Source organism: Danio rerio, chromosome 11, assembly GCF_052040795.2.
Source record: "Danio rerio strain M-AB ecotype USA chromosome 11, GRCz13ab, whole genome shotgun sequence".
Taxonomy (NCBI): Eukaryota; Metazoa; Chordata; class Actinopteri; order Cypriniformes; family Danionidae; genus Danio; species Danio rerio.
In genome coordinates this window covers 47100001-47119291 of record NC_141031.1, presented here as the reverse complement: position 1 = coordinate 47119291, position 19291 = coordinate 47100001, and the positions used below count along the sequence as shown (strand labels likewise).

Genomic DNA, 19291 nt, shown 5'->3' with positions numbered 1-19291 from the left:
ACGCCCTCGGGGCGAAACAAGTAAAAAATAAGAGGGGGAAGCCAAAAATCACGTTACAAAAGTTTTATTTAAGCCCACTGTGATCAAACATTAGGCAAGAACGCCCCGCCAACTCGCACGCCGCTGGTCTCCGTCCCAACCCTTAGCCGGAAGAATCAGACTCCCAAACAGTGGCAGGACGCTGATAAAGGAGCGCTCACTTAGACTCAGGTGTTCCCCATCCACCTGATTATGCCCCGCAATGTTACAGCGCATTTGTAGAGGGAGCAAAACAGACACACAGACAAACACGGAAGACAAATGACAGCGCAGCAGGCGTCACACCCTCCCCCATAAACAGGAAACAACGTTTCCATACAATAAACCATAAACATGTACATAATAAAAAGAAAGTGCATACAAACCCATATTTACAAGGGGGCCCTAGACAGGGCGTCGGCCACTATATTCTCAGAGCCTTTTAAGTGCCGAATGTCCAAATGAAAAGGTTGGAGAAACAAGCACCAGCGCATAAGCCGTTGGTTAGGATTTTTAAGCGAGTGCAAAAAGGTAAGAGGATTATGATCGCTATAAATCGTTAAAGGTGAACTATCTCCTCCCACATACACCTCAAAGTGTTGGAGAGCCCAAATTAATGCGAGCGCTTCTTTTTCGATGGTAGAATAATTCCGTTGATAACTATTGAATTTTCGTGAGAAAAAACAAACCGGACGCTCGATGCCCACATCATCCTCTTGAACCAACACTGCACCCGCTCCCTCTTTACTGGCATCCACCATAATCTTAAATGGTTCTCCTAGCCGGGGAGCCATCAGGACTGGTGCTGACGTAAGCAACGCCTTCACTGCATCAAACGCAGTTTGACAAGAATCGGACCACACAAATAAAGCTTTGGACTTAAGCAGATCAGTTAAAGGGGCAACCACTGTGGAAAAGTTTCTACAAAAACAGCGGTAAAACCCTACAAGTCCCAAAAAGCGCATTAATTCTTTCTTAGTGACAGGCACCGGATATTCATCTATCGCCTGCACCTTCGCCCTCACTGGACGCACCTGTCCTTGTCCCACTACCTTGCCCAGGTACGTCACCGTCGCCCCTGCAAATTCGCATTTAGCGAGATTGATGGTAAGGTTGGCCTGCGAGAGGCGATCGAGAAGGCGGCGCAAACGACAAAGATGCTCCGGCCAGCTATCACTCACAACAATCGTATCGTCCAAATAAACGGTAACCCCTTCTAATCCCGCGACTATTTTGTTCATTAATCTCTGAAACGTTGCGGGCGCGTTTCGCAGCCCGAAGCTCATAACCCGGTAGGAGAATAACCCATCAGGTGTTATAAACGACGATAATTCCCTCGCACGCTCACTTAAGTAGACCTGCCAATAGCCCTTAAGTAAATCCAATTTAGTCACAAATTCTGCAGCACCGACCTGATCAATACAATCCTCCATCCTCGGTAGAGGAAAGGAGTCTGGTTTTGTTACTGAATTTAATTTTCTATAGTCCGTACAAAAACGGAAACTATCGTCGGACTTCCGAACTAAAAGACACGGAGATGACCAGCAAGAGGAAGAGGGTTCAGCCAGTTTATTGTCGAGCAAATACTGAACTTCTGCTCTCAATACATCACGTTTATTCAGGGGAACACGATAAAAGCGCTGGCGGATAGGCGTGGCGTCCCCCACATCTATATCATGCGTCAAAACACTCGTCTGTGTCGGTACATCGGAAAATAACTGTGGAAACTCCGATAACAACTGAATTAATTCTTGTTGTTGAGTAGCATCTAGATGTTTAAAATCGAATAACAACTTTTTAAAAGTCTCAGAATTCTTTAACCTACCCTGCAACACGCAATCATCGGGTGTTTTCAATTCATCCGCCTGCATATCCATCACATGATGCGCATAGTGCTCAGGAAAACTATCAACCAGCGCTACAGGATTTACCTGCATTGGTGTGACACAGTCTCGATTAAAATATGGCTTTAAAATATTAACGTGACAAACTTGTGTTTTCTTTTTACGATCTGGTGTTAAAATAGTGTAATTGTCATTACTGCCAATGTGCGTCACCTTATATGGCCCAGTGTACTTGGCTTGAAAGGGCGATCCCAACACCGGGAGGAGCGCAACAACCTGGTCTCCCACGCTAAACTGTCGGCGTTCAGTGCGACGGTCAAACAGGCGCTTCATCTTTTTCTGGGAACTACCCAACTGCTTTTTAGCTAGTTCCCATGCCAACGAAAGCCGTCGACGAAAACCCAAAACATAATCCGACAATTTTTCTGGCGGATCTAAATCGGTCCACTGATCGTGCAAAACAGCCAGTACCCCCCGAACTTTATGAGCAAAAACGAGTTCATTCGGGCTATAGCCAAGACTTTGTTGAGTTACTTCCCGGGCTGACAACATCAGCCACGGGAGGCCCTCCTCCCAATCTCTGTCCATCTCAACGCAATAAGCCCGGAGCAAGGATTTTAAGGTGGAATGGAAGCGCTCTAGCGCACCTTGACTTTGCGCATGATACGCAGTGGACAAATTATGCTTAATCCCCAAATGACGAAGTACTTCGGCAAACAAGTTTGAAGTAAAATTACTTCCCTGATCGGACTGAATAACTTTAGGTAAGCCAAAAATAGAAATAAATTGAGTGAGAGCTTTAACAATAGCCTTAGTGTTAATAGAACGCAAAGGAAACGCGGCCGGATAACGAGTGACCTGGCACATCACTGTTAGCAGATATTCACTCCCCGCTTTTGAGCGAGGGAGTGGCCCAACACAGTCAATGATGAGATGCTCGAAAGGTTGGCATACGGCAGAAATGGGCTGCAGAGGCGCCGGTTTTAACGGCTGATTAGGCTTACCAGTCAACTGGCATGTATGACAGGTTTTAACATAACTGGCGACATCTTTTTTGATTCGTGGCCAGTAAAAATAACGAAGAATTCTGTCATACGTCTTTTTAATGCCAGCATGACCGGCAAGACCATCATGGGCAGTTTTTAAAACTACCGGCCGCCATTTAACGGGCACCACCACCTGGACAAAAGGATCCCCCACACAAAAACCAGCATGTGGAGACCATTTTCTCAATAATACCCCATCTCTGATGAAATAACCCTGTGCCCGGTTCCGAATATCAACATCATCATAAACTTGCTCATACTGAGCTTTTAAAGTTACATCGCTCTGCTGTTCCTTCGAGAGCTCTTCCCTAGAAACGGCCAGTGGGTAATCAGTTAACGGAAAAAAATGTTCAGTACTAACAGGTTTTACTTCAGATTGCGCCCGGCTAGCAGATCGAGTCACTGCACAAGCAACAAACACATCAGGATTTTGCGGAGCACTCTCATCCAGACAGTCACAATAGGGAGGCGGGTTAGAAACTATCAAAGGTGGCGTTTCCCCAACCCAAACGCGTCCGCCCGCCAGATTATTGCCAAGAATAAGTGACACGCCTTCAACGGGCAGAACAGGTCGCACGCCAAGCTCTACATCGCCCTGCACTAAGTCACATTTCAGAGTCACTTTATGTAAGGGTACAGATAATGTATTTAATCCAATGCCACGAATTAACAACGACTTACCAGTGTCAGACTCCAGTGAAAACGGCAATATAGATTCCAAAATAAAGGAAGCCGATGATCCTGTATCTCGGAGAATTTTTACTGCTATCCTATTACCACTTTTAAGTGACACAAAACCATCCGAAATAAACGGATTAAAAATATCCTGGCGGTCTAACACGCTTGATGTATTCGCCGGTGTTTCAGCTGACAGAGCGGACAGCGGTACAGGACCCACAAGCGCAGCGGGCTTTACAAAACCGGCGGATTTAGTTAGCTGTGCTTTGGCACTTTTTGATTTAAGAACGGGACAATTTGATTTCCAATGCCCTTCTTCTAAGCAGTAGTTACAAGTCAAATCGTGTCTATTTGATGGACTTTTAGGACGCCTTGCCTGGTTCAAATAAACGGATGGAGAACTTAAGCAAGGAGAAAGGCGATCACTTCTGAACCCGTCTGCACGAGTTTTATGAATGAGTTCCCACTCATCGGCCAGCACTGCTGCCTGGGACGCGGTCTTAACATTACGCTCGGCAATGTAAGTGACAACAATATCTGGAAGCGTATTTTTAAATTGCTCCAATAAAACCAAATTTATCAGATCATCCAAGGTGGTCACTTCTGCCGACATACGCCAACGATTAAATCGCAAAGTTAGATCTCTCACAAATTCCACATGCGTTTGATTGGATTCACGCCCCAAAGAACGAAACTGCTGGCGATAACTTTCCGGCACACGCTCATAAATCTTTAAAACAGATGACTTCACATTTTCGTAAATTTGACTCTTCTCAACTGATAAAGCAGAATACGCTTGCTGGGCCTTTCCCGTCAAAACGCACTGAAGGAGTAAGGTGCGCTCAATGTCACTCCACTTATAAGCTACAGCAATCCTCTCAAATAACAGAAAAAAAGTTTCCACATCAGACTCATTAAACGGCGGAACCAAGCGCAAATTATTAACAATATCCAATTTAGGAGAGGAGGCTACAACACTTTCAGCAGGGAACTTACCCTCTTTTAGAAGATCAAGTCGTTTCTGCTCGACCTGCACGCGCTGCTGCTCCAATCGACTCTCCTCAATCTTGTGTTCTATTTTAGCTTTCTCACAATCTAAACGCCGTTTTTCACATTCAGTGTCGCGCTGCAACATCAACAACTCCTTCTGCTGCTCAAATGAAAGTGCACCAAACCCAGGTTGTATCGGAGCCGGTGCTTCCACCAGCACATTCAGATCAAACAGCGACGCTTTTAAAATCTGCTTTATCCCCTCCTTCGTTCTCTTCTGAAGTGCGGAGAGCTCAATTTCGTAATGAGTTGCTAATTCTAATAATTGATCCTTCGTCATTAAGTCTAATAAGTCCTCCGACGGAGTTTGAACAAACGTTTCCACAACATTCGCCATAGGAAAAAAAAAAAAAAATCTAATTAACTCCAATCCAATAATAATAATAATAATAATATCACCGTTATTGCAACCAATCACACAGAAATAAAACCTCCCCGACTCTTCACTAATGTAGACCCTAATCTTCAACTGGCCCAAGACCGGGAATTTATGCACTATATACCGCAAGTTTGGGAGAACCACCAATGTACAAGTAATTCCCCAAACCTCGGCCGTGCTCCCGAGACAAATGCTACCAAGCCCCGAGCCAGCCAAAAACAACAAACTAAAATAAAAAAATAACGTATCCGAAGACACGTTCTTCACCTACCCGGGGACAGTTTATTTCTGCACAATTTGGCTAGGTTTCTTTTGACGGATTAGACTATGATTAGAACTTAATCAAATATTACACTTGGGCAGGGCGGAGACCACAAATTGCCTGCCAACCACTACTTTCCCCCTCCTAACAAAATAAGCTAATAATCAAAGCAAAACATAATAATAAAATAAAACACTTACCAAACGAAAATCTAACCAAAACAAACCGATCGACGCAAAAAATAGTCTTCACAAGGACGAGCCCCCAATTGTTACGCCCTCGGGGCGAAACAAGTAAAAAATAAGAGGGGGAAGCCAAAAATCACGTTACAAAAGTTTTATTTAAGCCCACTGTGATCAAACATTAGGCAAGAACGCCCCGCCAACTCGCACGCCGCTGGTCTCCGTCCCAACCCTTAGCCGGAAGAATCAGACTCCCAAACAGTGGCAGGACGCTGATAAAGGAGCGCTCACTTAGACTCAGGTGTTCCCCATCCACCTGATTATGCCCCGCAATGTTACAGCGCATTTGTAGAGGGAGCAAAACAGACACACAGACAAACACGGAAGACAAATGACAGCGCAGCAGGCGTCACACATACACATATTGTATCTGCATTTTGGAACTCTGCTGAAAGCTGGTAAAGAGAGTTATCTGTGTGTGTGTGTGTGTGTGTGTGTGTTTTCAGGCTGCTCAGATGGTCTTGATCGCCCTGTTTGAGCTCAACACTCCAGAGTTCAGCATGCTATTAGCAGCTCTGCCCAAAACCTTCCAGGACGGAGCCACCAAACTCCTGCACAACCACCTGAAGAACAGCAGCAATGCAGCAGCCACTGCAGCGGTACACACACACACACACACACACACACACACACACACACACACACACACACACACACACACACACACAGTCTTCATGAGGAGGATGAATAGCCGTTTGCTGATGTGAGAATGTGTCTGTGTTTGTATATCTGTGTGTGTACCCTGCTGAAAAATCCAGCTTAAACCAGCCTAGGCTGGTTGGCTGGTTTTAGCTGGTTGACCAGGCTGGTTTTAGAGGGGTTTTGGCCATTTCCAGGCTGGTTTCCAACCATTTCCAGCCTGGTCTTAGCTGGTCAGGCTGGAAAATGACCATCCAAATCCAGCTAAAACCAGCTTGACCAGCCTGGTTTAAGCTGGATATAGCTGGTTTTGGCTGGACTCCCAGTTTGGCAAGGCTGGTCATGCTGGTTTTAGCTGGGCATCTCCCAGCCTGACCAGCTAAGACCAGGCTGGAAATGGCTGGAAACCAGCCTGGAAGTGGTCAAAACCCCTCTAAAACCAGCCTGGTCGACCAGCTAAAACCAGCCAACCAGCCTAGGCTGGTTTAAGCTGGATTTTTCAGCAGGGTAAGTTTGAGTGTGTGTGGATGTGTGTCTGTTCTGTATATCATGTATGTGTAAATGTGTTTGTGTGTGTGAATGTGACTGTGTTTGTTTAAGTGTTTAAGTGTGTGTGTGTGTGTGTGTGTGTGTGTGTGTGTGTTTGAGCATGTGTGAATGTGTCTGTGTTTGTGTGTGTGGACATGTGTGTATATAAATGGCGTGTATATGTGTGTGGTTTCTATTTATGTGTATGTGTGTGTGTGTGTGTGTGTGTGTGTATCATTGGTGTGTGTGTATGTGTTTGTTTACATTTATGTGTGTGTTTGTTTATGTTTAAGTGTTTGTTTGTGTGTTTGTTTGTGTGTATTTGTGTGTATGTGAATGTGACTGTTTAAGTGTTTAAGTGTGTGTGTGTGTGTGTGTGTGTGTGTGTGTGAGCATGTGTAAATGTGTCTGTGTTTGTGTGTGTGGACATGTGTGTATATAAATGGCATGTATATGTGTGTGGTTTTTATTTATGTGTATGTGTATGTATGTGTGTGTGTGTGTGTGTGTGTGTGTGTGTGTGTGTGTGTGTATCATTGGTGTGTGTGTATGTGTTTGTTTACATTTATGTGTGTGTTTGTTTATGTTTAAGTGTTTGTTTTTGTGTATTTGTGTGTATGTGAATGTGACTGTTTAAGTGTTTAAGTGTGTGTTTAAGTGTGTGTGTGTGTGTGTGTGTGTGTGTGTGTGTGTGTGTGTGTGTTTGAGCATGTGTGAATGTGTCTGTGTTTGTTTGTGTGTGTGTGTGGACGTGTGTATATAAATGGCATGTATATGTGTGTGCTTTGTGTGTGTGTGTGAATGTGTGTGTGTATGTGTTTGTTTACATTTATGTGTGTGTTTGTTTACGTTTAAGTGTTTGTTTGTGTGTTTGTTTACGTGTGTGTGTATGTGAATGTGCCTATGTGAATGTGTCTGTTCTTTGTCAGTGTGTGTGTTTAAAAGATGTGTGTGTGTGTGTGTGTGTATGTGTGTGTGTGTGTGTGTGTGTGTGTGAATGTGTTTGTGTGAATGTGTGTGTTTTTATGTCAGTGTGTGTGTGTTTAAATGGTGTGTAAGTATGTGTGTGTGTGTATGTGTATATGTATGTACGTACGTATGTAAATGTGTCTTTTTTGGTCAGTGTGTGCGTTTAAATGCTGTGTGTGTTTGTTTACATTTTTGAGTGTATGTTTACTTGTGTGTTTGTTTACTCTTTGTGCGTGCGTGTGTGTTTGTTTACGTGTGTGTGCATGTGTGTGTGTACGTATATGAATGTGTCTGTTTTTTTGTCAGTGTGTTTGTTTAAATGGTGTGTATGTGTGTGTGTGTATATGTATGTGTTTGTTTACTTTTATGAGTGTGCGTTTACTTGTGTGTTTGTTTACTTTTGTGTGTGTGTGTGTTTGTGTGTGAGGTGTGTATGTGTTTGTGCGTACGTGAGTATGTCTGTTTTTTTGTCAGTGTGTGTGTTTAAATGGTGTATGTGTGTGTGTGTGTGTTTGTTTACATTTATGAGTGTGTGTTTAGTTGTGTTAGTTTACTTTTTTGTGTGTGTGTGCGTGCGTGTGTGTGTTTTAGTCTCAGGCGTCTCCTGAAGTCATCAGCAGTGTGAAACCTCCGAAACCCCCTGCGACCCGCAGCAGCCCACTGACTTCACCCACCAGTGGCACACACACCGGACTCTCACCCAGGTACATTCAGCACATACACACACGTGCACACACACTGACTGAACACACACATTTAAAACAGACATATATACAGTAACGCACACACACACTGTACGCACACAGACACATATACTGTATATAACTCATTTGCACACATGCACACACACTGAGCACATGCACATGTAACACAATATCACACACACTGAACTGAACGGGGCTGAAGTGCTTCAGAAGTGTGTGTTCATGTGTGTTTCAGTGTAGAGTCAGTCATAAAGGTGTGTTCTCTCTCTCAGTCAGTCAGGAGTATGACATCATCAGGCACTGAAACAGGAGCATCTGTGTGCTCACAGCTGCTTTGCTGGAGCTCCTCCCACAGTGATGCTGATTGGTCGTTATGTCTGTATATTAATCAGTAAACTCACTGTCACATGAATGTGTTTGGTCAGGGCAGGGTCGCTTGAGGACCTGCAGCTTTGACTCTGTTTGCTCTCTTCTCTGCTCTTCCTTCCGTTTGCTTTCCTCTTCCTATTCACATTTCCCCTTATCCACTTTCTCTACTCTTCTTCTCATTTCCTCTCCACTTCTTCTGCTATTCCTGCCCTCTTCCTCTGTACTTCCTCCCTTTTCTCTTCCCCTTCTCCCATTTCCTCTGCTCTTCCTCCCCCTTTCCTCTTCTCTTCCTCTGCACTTCCCCCTTCCTCTCCTCTTTACCTTTCCTCTTCCTCTGCTATCCCTTCCCCGTCCTCTGCTCTTCCTCTCCTCTTCCTCACTTTCCTCGGCTCTTCCTCTCCCTTTTGTCTTCTATTTCTCTTCTTTCTTCTCTTTTCCTCTGCTCTTCCTCTCATCTTCCTTCCCACTTCCTCTGCTCTTCCTCTCCCCTTTGTCTGCTATGCATCTCCTCTTCCTCTTCTTTTCCTCTGCTCTTCCTTTCCTTTACCTCCCATCTTCCTCTGCTCTTCTTCCCTATTTCCTCTCATCTTCCTCCTTATTTCCTCTGCTCTGATCTTCCTATCTGTCTGCTATGCATCTCCTCTTCCTTTCCTTTTCCTCTCATTTACCTCCCCTCTTCCTCTGCTCCTCTTCCCCTTTTCCTCCCCTCTTCCTCTCCTCCCTTTTTCCTCTCATCTTCCTCCCCACTTCCTCTGCTCTTCCTCTGCCCTTTGTCTGCCACTTCTTTCTCCTTCCTTCTCTTTTTCTCTGCTCTTCCTCTCCTCTTCCTCCCTTTTCCCTCTCATCTTCCTCCCCACTTCCTCTGCTCTTCCTCTCCTCTTTGTCTGCTATGCATCTCCTCTTCCTCTTCTCTGCTCTTCCTTTCCTTTACCTCCCCTCTTCCTCTGCTCCTCCCTATTTCCTATCCTTTTCCTCTCATCTTCCTCCCCACTTCCTCTGCTTTGATCTTCCTCTCCTTTACGTCTGCTTTTCACTTTCCTCTTTTCCCCTCTTCCTCTGCCATTTCGCCACTTTTCCCCTCCTCTTCCTTCCCTTTTCCTTTCCTCTTTTTCTGCTCTGCTATTCCTCCCTTTTTCCTCTCATCTTCCTTCCCATCTCCTCCATTCTTCCTCTCCTCTTTGTCTGCTATTCCCCTTTCACTCCCCTTTTCCTCTCCTCTTCCTCGGCCTTTTCCTCACTTTTCCTCTCACCTTCCTCCTCTCTTCCTCCCCATTTTCTCTCCTCTTTCTCTTCCTCTATTCTTCTTCTTCCTCTCTGCTCAGTCGTTTGTGGGGCTGGAGCTCAAAGTCTTCTTCTCTTCTCACCTCCCCTCACCCCGGCTCCGCTACACCCCCTCTGCGGGCCCCACGGCGGGCGTATTCGCCCAGGTAACACACTGTGGCCCCGGCCCCTCCATATAAGGGCATACATCCTGCAGTTATTCACTCTTTCATTGGTGGTCTAATAAATCAAACTCAGTGCATGCAGAAAACATTCCCATTAAGGCAAAGCAGTGAAGACAAAGCCTGTGACTGACTTTAAAAACAATTCAACTCATTCATTTTGTTTTCGGCTTAGTCCCATTATTAATCAGGGGTCGCCACAGCGGAACAAACCGCCAACTATTCCAGCATGTTTTACACAGTGGACTTTTAAACAGTACTGGGAAACACTCATTCACACACACACTCCTACACTACGGCCAGTTTACTTCATCAATTCCCCTATAGCGCATGTGTTTGGACTGTGGGGGAACCGGAGCACCCGGAGTAAACCCACGCCAACACGGGGAGAACATGCAAACTCCACTCAAACACTAACTGACCCAGCCGGGACTCAAACCAGCAACACTCTTGCTGTGAGGCCACAGTTCTAACCACTGAGCCACCATGTCGCCCTTATTCCTCTGTATCCTGATTAAATGCATCAGACTTGACAGTTTTATTCCCATTTATAATCAGAATACAGACGCCATTTAGCTGAGACTGATGACCTTTACACTTTCTAGCTACAACCTAGCAACCAGATACCGCACCTTAGCAACTGCCCCATAGACTGTGATTAACTGTGCTCTCAAATGCTAATAATTTGAACATGCTAGTTACATGACAATCATGTTAGAAACATGCTACTGACGTCATGATGATAGCGGCATGGTAATTCATACTAACAACATGCTAATTCATACTTGAAAAATGTTAACATCATGTTAATTCATATTGGAAACATGCTAACAAAATGCTAATTCATACTAGAAACATGTTAACAACATGTTTATTTAAACTGGAAACATGCTAGCAACAATGCTAATTCATACTGGAAACATGTTAACAACATGCTTATTCATACTGGAAACATTAACAACTTGCTAATTCAATCTGGAAACATGTTAACAACATGCTAATTCCTTCAGGAACATGCTAGAAACATGCTACTTTATACTGTAAAAATGTTCACAACATGCTCATTTATACTGGAAACATGCTAACATCATGCTAATTCATACTGGAAACATGCTAACATCATGCTAATTCATATTTGAAAAATGTTAACATGTTAATTCATACTAAAATGCTAACAACATGCTAATTCACACTGGAAACATGTTACAACAAGCTAATTTATACTGGAAACAGGCTAGCAACATACTAATTTATACTGGAAACATGCTAGCAACATACTAATTCATACTGGAAACATGGTAACAACATGCTAATTTATCTTGGAAATATGCTAACGACATGCTAATTTATCCTGGAAACATGCTAACAACATGCTAATTCATACTGGAAACATTCATTCATTCATTTTCTTGTCGGCTTAGTCCCTTTATTAATCCGGGGTTGCCACAGCAGAATGAACTGCCAACTTATCTAGCACATTTTTATGCAGCAGATGCCCTTCCAGCCGCAACCCATACCTGGGAAACCTCCACACAGATTCACACACACACGCATACACTACGGACAATTTAACCTAACCAATACACCTGCACTGCATGTCTTTGGACTGTGGGGGAAACTGGAGCACCCGGAGGAAACCCACGCGAACACAGGGATCATGCTAACAAAATCATGCTAACAACATGCTAATTCATACTGGAAACATGTTACAACATGCAAATTTATTCTGGAAACAGGCCAACAACATGATAATTCATACTGGAAACAGGCTACAACAAACTAATTTATACTTGAGACAGGCTAACAACATGCTAATTTGTACTAGACACGTTATCAACATGCTGATTCATACTATAAAACATGCTAATTCATGCTAAATTTATGCTAACAACATGCTAATTCTTACTAGAAACTTGCTTGCAACGTGATTAGTCATATCTATCTATCTATGCTTTTCAAACAGTTTCAAACTAACACCAAACTGGTTTGCCTTAAAGTCACTTTCTCCTAAACCTCCTGAAGATTTTAAGCACAGATGTTTGCTCATCTCACTGTGAAAGTCTGTGTCCCACATCTTCATGTCTTCTGTGACGTCTTCCAGATTTGATGTGTTCATTGCTTTCCTTCATAGTGACTTTACTGTCGATCTGCCTGAAATGTTCACTTTGTCTCAGCAGCTGAGCCGTAAATACATTCATCACGTCTGCGTGTCCGTCCCGTGTTGTGTTGTATGTTGAAATGAGAGTAAATTGAGTCAGATCTGTGTGCGTTTTCAGTCTGCTGGAGTACGACACAGAGAACATGAACTCAGAGGACATCTTCAGAGTGACTGAAGCCATCCAGAGCTTCAGTTTCCGCAGTCAGGAGGACATCGAGACCGCCAAACGAGACGCAAAGCGGGAGGACACAGTGAGTGCATGAGAAAACAAAATTCAATTCAATTTGTTGATCTGTCACGTACAGTCTTATACACTGTATGGTATGCCATGAAATGCTTACACAACCACTTGTGACCAATAGATCAATTACTGTAGTAGTTGTGTTACCATAGCGACTACAGAATTGGCACAACAGATCAATTACTGTAATTGTGTTACCGTAGCAACAATAGAAGAACCACAACAGATTAATCCCTATAGTTGTTGTTACCATAGCAACTGTAGAATCACCACAACAGATAAATTACTATAGTAGATGTGTTACCATAGCAACTACAGAATCGCCACAACAGATCAATAACTGTAGTTGTGTTACCATAGCAACAATAGAAGAACCACAACAGATCAATTGCTATAGTCGTTGTCTTACCATAGCTACTGTAGAATCGCCACAACAAATCAATTACTGTAGTTTGGTTACCATAGCAACTACAGAATCGCCACAACACATCAATTACTTTAGTTGTGTTACCATAGCAACTACAGAATCGCCACAACACATCAATTACTTTAGTTGTGTTACCATAGCAACTCTAGAATCACCACAACAGATCAATTACTGTAGTTGTGTTACCATAGCAACAATAGAAGAACCACAACAGATTAATCACTATTGTTGTTGTGTTACCATAGCAACTGTGGAATCGCCACAGCAGATCAATTACTATAGTAGTTGTGTTACCATAGAAACTGTAGAATTACCCCAGCAGATCAATTACTATAGTTTTTGTGTTACCATAGCAACTGTAGAAATACCACAGCAGATCAATTACTATTGTAGTTTTGTTACCATAGCAACTGTAGAATTACCCCAGCAGATCAATTAGTATAGTTGTTGTTACCATAGCAACTGTAGAAACGCCACAAAAAGATCAATTACTATAGTTGTTGTGTTACCATAGCAATTGCAGATCGCCACAGCAGATCAATTACTATAGTAGCTGTTACCATAGCAACTGTAGAATTACCCCAGCAGATCAATTACTATAGTTGTTGTGTTACCATAGCAACTGTAGAATTGCCAAAGCAGATCAATTTCTATAGTTGTTACCATAGCAACTGTAGAATCGCCACAGCAGATCAATTACTATAGTAGTTGTGTTACCATAGTAACTGTAGTATCGCCAAAACAGATCAATTACTACAGTAGTTGTGTTACCATAGCAACTGTAGAATCGCCAAAGCAGATTAATTACTATAGTAGTTGTGTTACCATAGCAACTGTAGAATCGCCAAAGCAGATTAATTGCTATAGTAGTTAGTTGTGTTACCATAGCAACTGTAGAAATACCACAGCAGATTAATTACTGTACTTTACCACAGGATGGCTCAAGAACACTGTAGTATTTAGTATAAATGACTATATTATTATTATTTCTGTGGGTCAGTGGATACATACAAATTTTCATCATTGTTATCCTGATCACTGTCACTACCAGAGAACAGTTTGTTATATACACTAGTCCATATAAAGCCTGTGCGTGTGTATTCAGATTGGTGTGTTGTCATCTGCTATGATGGAGGGCGGCCGGACGGCGCTGGACAACAAGACGTCTTTATTAAACATGCCGTCTCCTCGACCGTGGATGAGAGAATACAACCCGTACAACTACAGTGACTCCATCAGCGCGTATGAGAAAGGAGCGCTCGCAGGGTTTGAGGACACAGAGCAGACACGAGAGGGTAAATCTACACTCATAATCACGAATCTTATCATGATGTGCAGAGAACGTGATGAACGTCTGTGTGTTCTTCTCGCAGAGCGTCAGCAGGACTGTGGAGAAAACAAAGTCATGCATCCCAAAGGCTTCTCTGCAGGTGTGTTTTTGATGCAGGTCTGAGGTTTTTGAATAATTTGCATATTTACAAGCATATTTGCATATACAAGAGTATTGGGCAGCACGGTGGCTCAGTGGTTGGCACTGTGGCCTCACAGCAAGAAGGTTGCTGGTTCGAGTCCCGGATGGGTCAGTTGGCATTTCTGTGTTCTGTGCTACACAACTTTAAGCTTCTGACACCCGCTTGTAACAGAAGAAGACAATTTGACATGCTTGTTGTCATGGATGGTTCATGTAGCAGCTCTAGCGATGGAGAAATGATTATTGTTCAGCAGTGCAATCAGCAGCTCCACGTTCATATCACCTCTGAGCATCTTCTTCAATGTGCACTCGCATTGACAGTTTTGCGCTTGAGCGCCACCAAGTGCTGTTTACTGTAACTTCAGCAGCTCCGTGCACGTGAACAAAAGTGCCGATCTGATTAGTGGAGAAGGTTTTGACGTGAAAAACAAGCATGAGGCGTTTCTTTAAGAATTATGCTTGTGCACCTGGCGTTTTGCGTGTTGGTGTAATGTAATGTGTATTTATATAGCGCATTTATTGTGTATGGCCATACACCCAAAGCGCTTTACAATCATGAGGGGCGTCTCTCAACACCACCACCAGTGTGCAGCATCCACTTGGATGATGCGACGGCAGCCACAGGACAACGGCGCCAGTGCGCTCACCACACACTAGCTATTGCTGGAGTGGAGAGACAGTGATAGAGACAATTGGGTGGAAGGGGAAGATTGGGAGGCCATGATCGTAAGGGCCGATAGAGGGACTTTGGCCAGGACACCGGGGTTACACTCCTGCTCTTTCACGAGAAGTGCCATGGGATTTTTAATGACCACAGAGAGTCAGGACCTCGGTTTAACGTCTCATCCGAAAGACGGCGCCCACTGACAGTGTAGTGTCCCCTTCACTATACTGGGGCATTAGGACTCACACAGACCACAGGTTGAGCGCCCCCTGCTGGCCTCACTAACACCTCTTCCAACAGCAACCTAGTGTTCCCTAGTGGTCTCCCATCCAGGTACAAACCAGGCTCAGCCCTGCTTAGCTTCAGTGAGTAACCGGTTTTGTGCTGCAGGGTGATATGGCTGTGCACGATCACATTGACGGCCTTTATTTAGTCACAAGGCGTTAAACGTTGATGGAAAATGCGAGGAAAAAGCGTCCTGGTGTGCACGGGCCTTTAATGCTCAAAATAAACCTGATTTAACGTCTAGAAGCCGGGATTGAAGCGTCTTGTTTCATAACTGTACTGACAGCGGCTGTGGTGATGAATTACGAAGCGATTTTACCGTCTTTATTTATAACATGCACTGTTTAAAAAACGTTTTAATCTTTTCGAACTCATTCTTGATCACATTCGATGATGATCTGAGCTGAACAGATCTTTTAATCCCAGTTGCTTTGCACACGTCCTGTCTTGTGGATATGATTATACACGTTATTAGGAGACATGTTAATACGCAGCTTTCAATCAATTCGGTGGGCGGGGAAACCGCACTCCTACGTCACGTTGCGGTTGGCCTTAAAATGGGAGGGATTTGGATCCTATTTTAACGTCAGGAAATTTAAAAAAAAGAGACTTTTTGTGTTTCTATCACTCTAATATGACTGTGGACACACTTTACCTACACACAGTTCTGTCCAAACAGCTTATAAAAGAGGATTTTCATGATAGGTGCCCTTTAAATCAATTAGTTTTATTTTAAATTAATTGTAAGCTCTGAAAAAGGCCAAATTAAAAGTCAAACTTGCATTATAGATGAGCAGAATTCCTCTACCGCATCTTACGGGTGTTGCCTAGTATGAAATTTTAAATCTGGAATGGCTGCTTCTGATTGGCCAGGGCCGCGGCAGCAGCTGGAGCTGGTTGGTGAGCTGCTGAAGGAGCTGTCCAATCGCAGCGCTCGTGTGGAGGAGAGGCGGGCCGCTCTGCTAGAGCTGCTGAAGGTCACGCGGGACGACAGTCTGAGCGTCTGGGAGGAGCACTTCAAAAGCATGTTACTGCTGCTCCTGGAGACGCTGGGAGATACAGACGTGAGACGCTCATCTCACACACACACACACACACACACACACACACACACACACACACACACACACACACACACACAAACATTTCTGGTGGTCAAAAACATGATTAAAAACAGACGTTAGTGTGTGAGTTTTGTTTATGTGGTGTGTGTGTGTGTGTGTGTGTGTGTGCAAGTTTGTTTTTGTGTATGTTTATTTTGTGTGTGTTTATTTATTGTTTGTTTATTTTTGTGTGTAGTAACTGATTGTAGGGTTTGTGTGTATGTGTTTATGTATTTTGTGTGTGTTTGTGTGTTTATTTGTGTGGGAGTGGTATCTATGTGTAGCATATGTGTTTATTCATTGTTTGTGTGTGTGTTTATTTATTGTTTGTTTGTGTGTATGTTTGTGTGTTTATTGTTTGTTTGTGTGTGTTTATGTATTGTTTGTTTATTTTCTGTGTGTGTTTATTTATTGTTTGTTTCTGTGTTTATTGTTTGTGTGTTTATGTATTGTTTTTGTGTGTTTATTTATTGTTTGTGTGTGTGTGTGTGTGTGTTTATGTATTGTTTGTTTATTTTCTGTGTGTGTTTATTGTTTGTTTCTGTGTTTATTGTTTGTGTGTTTATGTATTGTTTTTGTGTGTTTATTTATTGTTTGTGTGTGTGTGTGTGTGTGTTTATTTATTGTTTGTTGGTGTGTTTATTTACTGTTTGTGTGTTTATTGTTTGTGTGTTTATGTATTGTTTGTGTGTGTTTATTTATTGTTTGTGTGTTTGTTTACTGTTTGTGTGCGTTTTTTATGTGTGTTTAATTATAGTTTGTTTGTGTTTGTGTGTATTTTACGTTTGTGGGTGTGTTTTATTAATTGTCTGTGTATGTGTGTGTTTAATTGTAGTTTGTGTGTTTATTTGTAGTGTGTGTGTGTGTGTTTATTGTTTGTGTTTATAATAGTTTGTTTGTGTGTATGTTTGTGTGTTTAGTGTTTGTTTGTGTGTGTCTTTATTGTTTGTGTGTGTTTATGTATTGTTTATTTCTTGTTTGTGTGTGTGTTTATTTGTTGTTCGTGTTTATGTATAGTTTGTGTGTTTATGTATTGTTTGTTTGTTTTTGTGTGTGTTTATTTATTGTTTGTTTGTGTGTTTATTGTTTGTGTGTTTATATATTGTTTGTGTGTGTGTTTATGTATTGTTTGTGTGTTTATTGTTTGTGTTATTATTTATTGTTTCTTCGTGTGTTAGTTTACTGTTTGTGTGTGTTTTTTATTTTTTATGTGTGTTTAATTATAGTTTGTTTGTGTTTGTGTTTATTTAACATTTGTGGGTGTTTTAATAATTGTCTGTGTATGTGTGTGTTGAATTATAGTTTGTGTGTATTTATTGTTTGTGTTTAATTATATCTTGTTTGTGTGTGTGTTTATTTATTGTTTGTGTGTGTGTGTTTATTGTTTTTGTATGTGTGTTTGTTTATTGTTTGTGTGTTTATTTATTTATTTGTGTGTGTGTGTGTGTCTGCGTGTGAATTGCTCCTCATTTTTAAGTTGCTATGAGCCAAAGTGTCTCTATGTGTAGCTGTAAATGTGTGTGTGTGTGTGTGTGCAGCACACCGTCCGAGCGCTGGCTCTGCGTGTGCTGAAGGAGATTCTGCGCAGTCAGCCTGAACGCTTCAAGAACTACGCAGAACTGACCATCATGAAGACCCTGGAGGCGCATAAAGACTGCCATAAAGAGGTGACGCAACACTTCTGTCCACAACAGCACAACACTCCTCATTTCATTACAACTATGTATATTGAGCATGTGTTGATGTGCTGGTGTGTGTGTTGATGTGTGTGTTTATGCACTACAGGTGGTCCGGGCTGCTGAGGAAACAGCCTGTACTCTGGCGGGCTCCATTCACTCAGAGCAGTGCATTAAAGTGCTGTGCCCCATCATCCAGACCGCAGACTATCCCATCAGCCTCTCTGCCATCAAGATGCAGACCAGAGTCATCGAGCGCATCTCCCATGATTCCCTGCTGCAGCTGCTGCCCGACATCATCCCGGGACTCTTACAGGTGCACTCACACACACACACACACACACACACACACACACACACACAAACTAATGTAACTGATTAATTTAGAAATGAAACAGTAAGTGTCTTAACTCACTGAATCATTGACTCAAATGATTCATTCAGAAACAGAATCATTCCTGAATCATTGACTTGAATGATTTAGTTAGAAACAGATTTATTCCTGAATCACTGACTCAAATGATTCATTCAGAAACTAATTAATTCCTGAATCACTGACTTAAATGATTCACTTAAAAACAGATTTTTTCCTGAATCACTGACTCAAATAATTAATTCAGAAACGGATTGATTCATTAATCACTGACTGCAATGATTCGTTTTTAAATAGATTCATTTGTGAATCATTGACTCAAATGGTTTACTTAGACAATTATTAATTCCTGAATCACTGACTCAAATGATTCATTCAGAAACTGATTAATTCCAGAATCACTGACTCAAATGAATTATTCAGAAACTGATTAATTCCTGAATCATTGACTGAAGTGATTTATTCAGAAACTGATTCATTTCTAAACCACTGACTCAAATTATACATTTAGAAACTGATTCATTTCTGAATCACTGACTTAAATGATTCACTTAGAAACAGATTCATTCCTAAATCACTGACTCAAATGAATCATTCAGAAATTGATTCATTCCTAACTCACTGACTTAAATGAGTCATTCAGAAATTGATTCATTCCTAACTCACTGACTCAAATGAGTCATTCAGAAATTGATTCATTCCTAACTCACTGACTTAAATGAG

At 42.4% G+C, this 19291-nt stretch overlaps 3 protein-coding genes across 25 annotated transcripts in view; 1 reads left to right on the top strand and 2 right to left on the bottom strand.

Moving 5' to 3' along the window:
• Positions 1-5229, bottom strand: LOC148679641 (uncharacterized). The gene is made up of 2 exons (XM_088651138.1): positions 4643-5229; positions 1-4355 (listed from the first exon to the last, which is right to left on the bottom strand). The coding sequence occupies exon 2, from the start codon at positions 4197-4199 to the stop codon at positions 411-413; it is 3789 nt and encodes a 1262-aa protein (XP_088507264.1). The 5' UTR covers positions 4200-4355; positions 4643-5229; the 3' UTR covers positions 1-410.
• traf3ip2b (TRAF3 interacting protein 2b) overlaps positions 1-19291 on the bottom strand; it is an 872991-nt gene that overhangs the window by 80213 nt on the left and 773487 nt on the right. The window lies entirely within an intron of this gene.
• clasp1b (cytoplasmic linker associated protein 1b) overlaps positions 1-19291 on the top strand; it is an 86882-nt gene that overhangs the window by 62516 nt on the left and 5075 nt on the right. For 13 of the 22 annotated variants that reach the window (XR_015502864.1, XR_015502862.1, XR_015502861.1 and 10 more), the window contains 8 exons: positions 5966-6118; positions 8247-8359; positions 12447-12579; positions 14102-14291; positions 14370-14426; positions 16290-16480; positions 18058-18186; positions 18305-18511. Coding sequence is in view for 8 of the 22 variants with exons in the window: in XM_087274143.1 (XP_087130269.1) it covers positions 5966-6118; positions 8247-8359; positions 12447-12579; positions 14102-14291; positions 14370-14426; positions 16290-16480; positions 18058-18186; positions 18305-18511 (1173 nt within the window). In the remaining 14 variants the exon portion in view is untranslated. Of the gene's footprint in view, positions 1-5965; positions 6119-8246; positions 8360-10050; positions 10156-12446; positions 12580-14101; positions 14292-14369; positions 14947-15521; positions 15693-16289; positions 16481-18057; positions 18187-18304; positions 18512-19291 lie in introns of those variants that run through there. The other 9 variants (XR_015502870.1, XR_015502866.1, XM_087274144.1 and 6 more) reach the window with 4 other exon arrangements.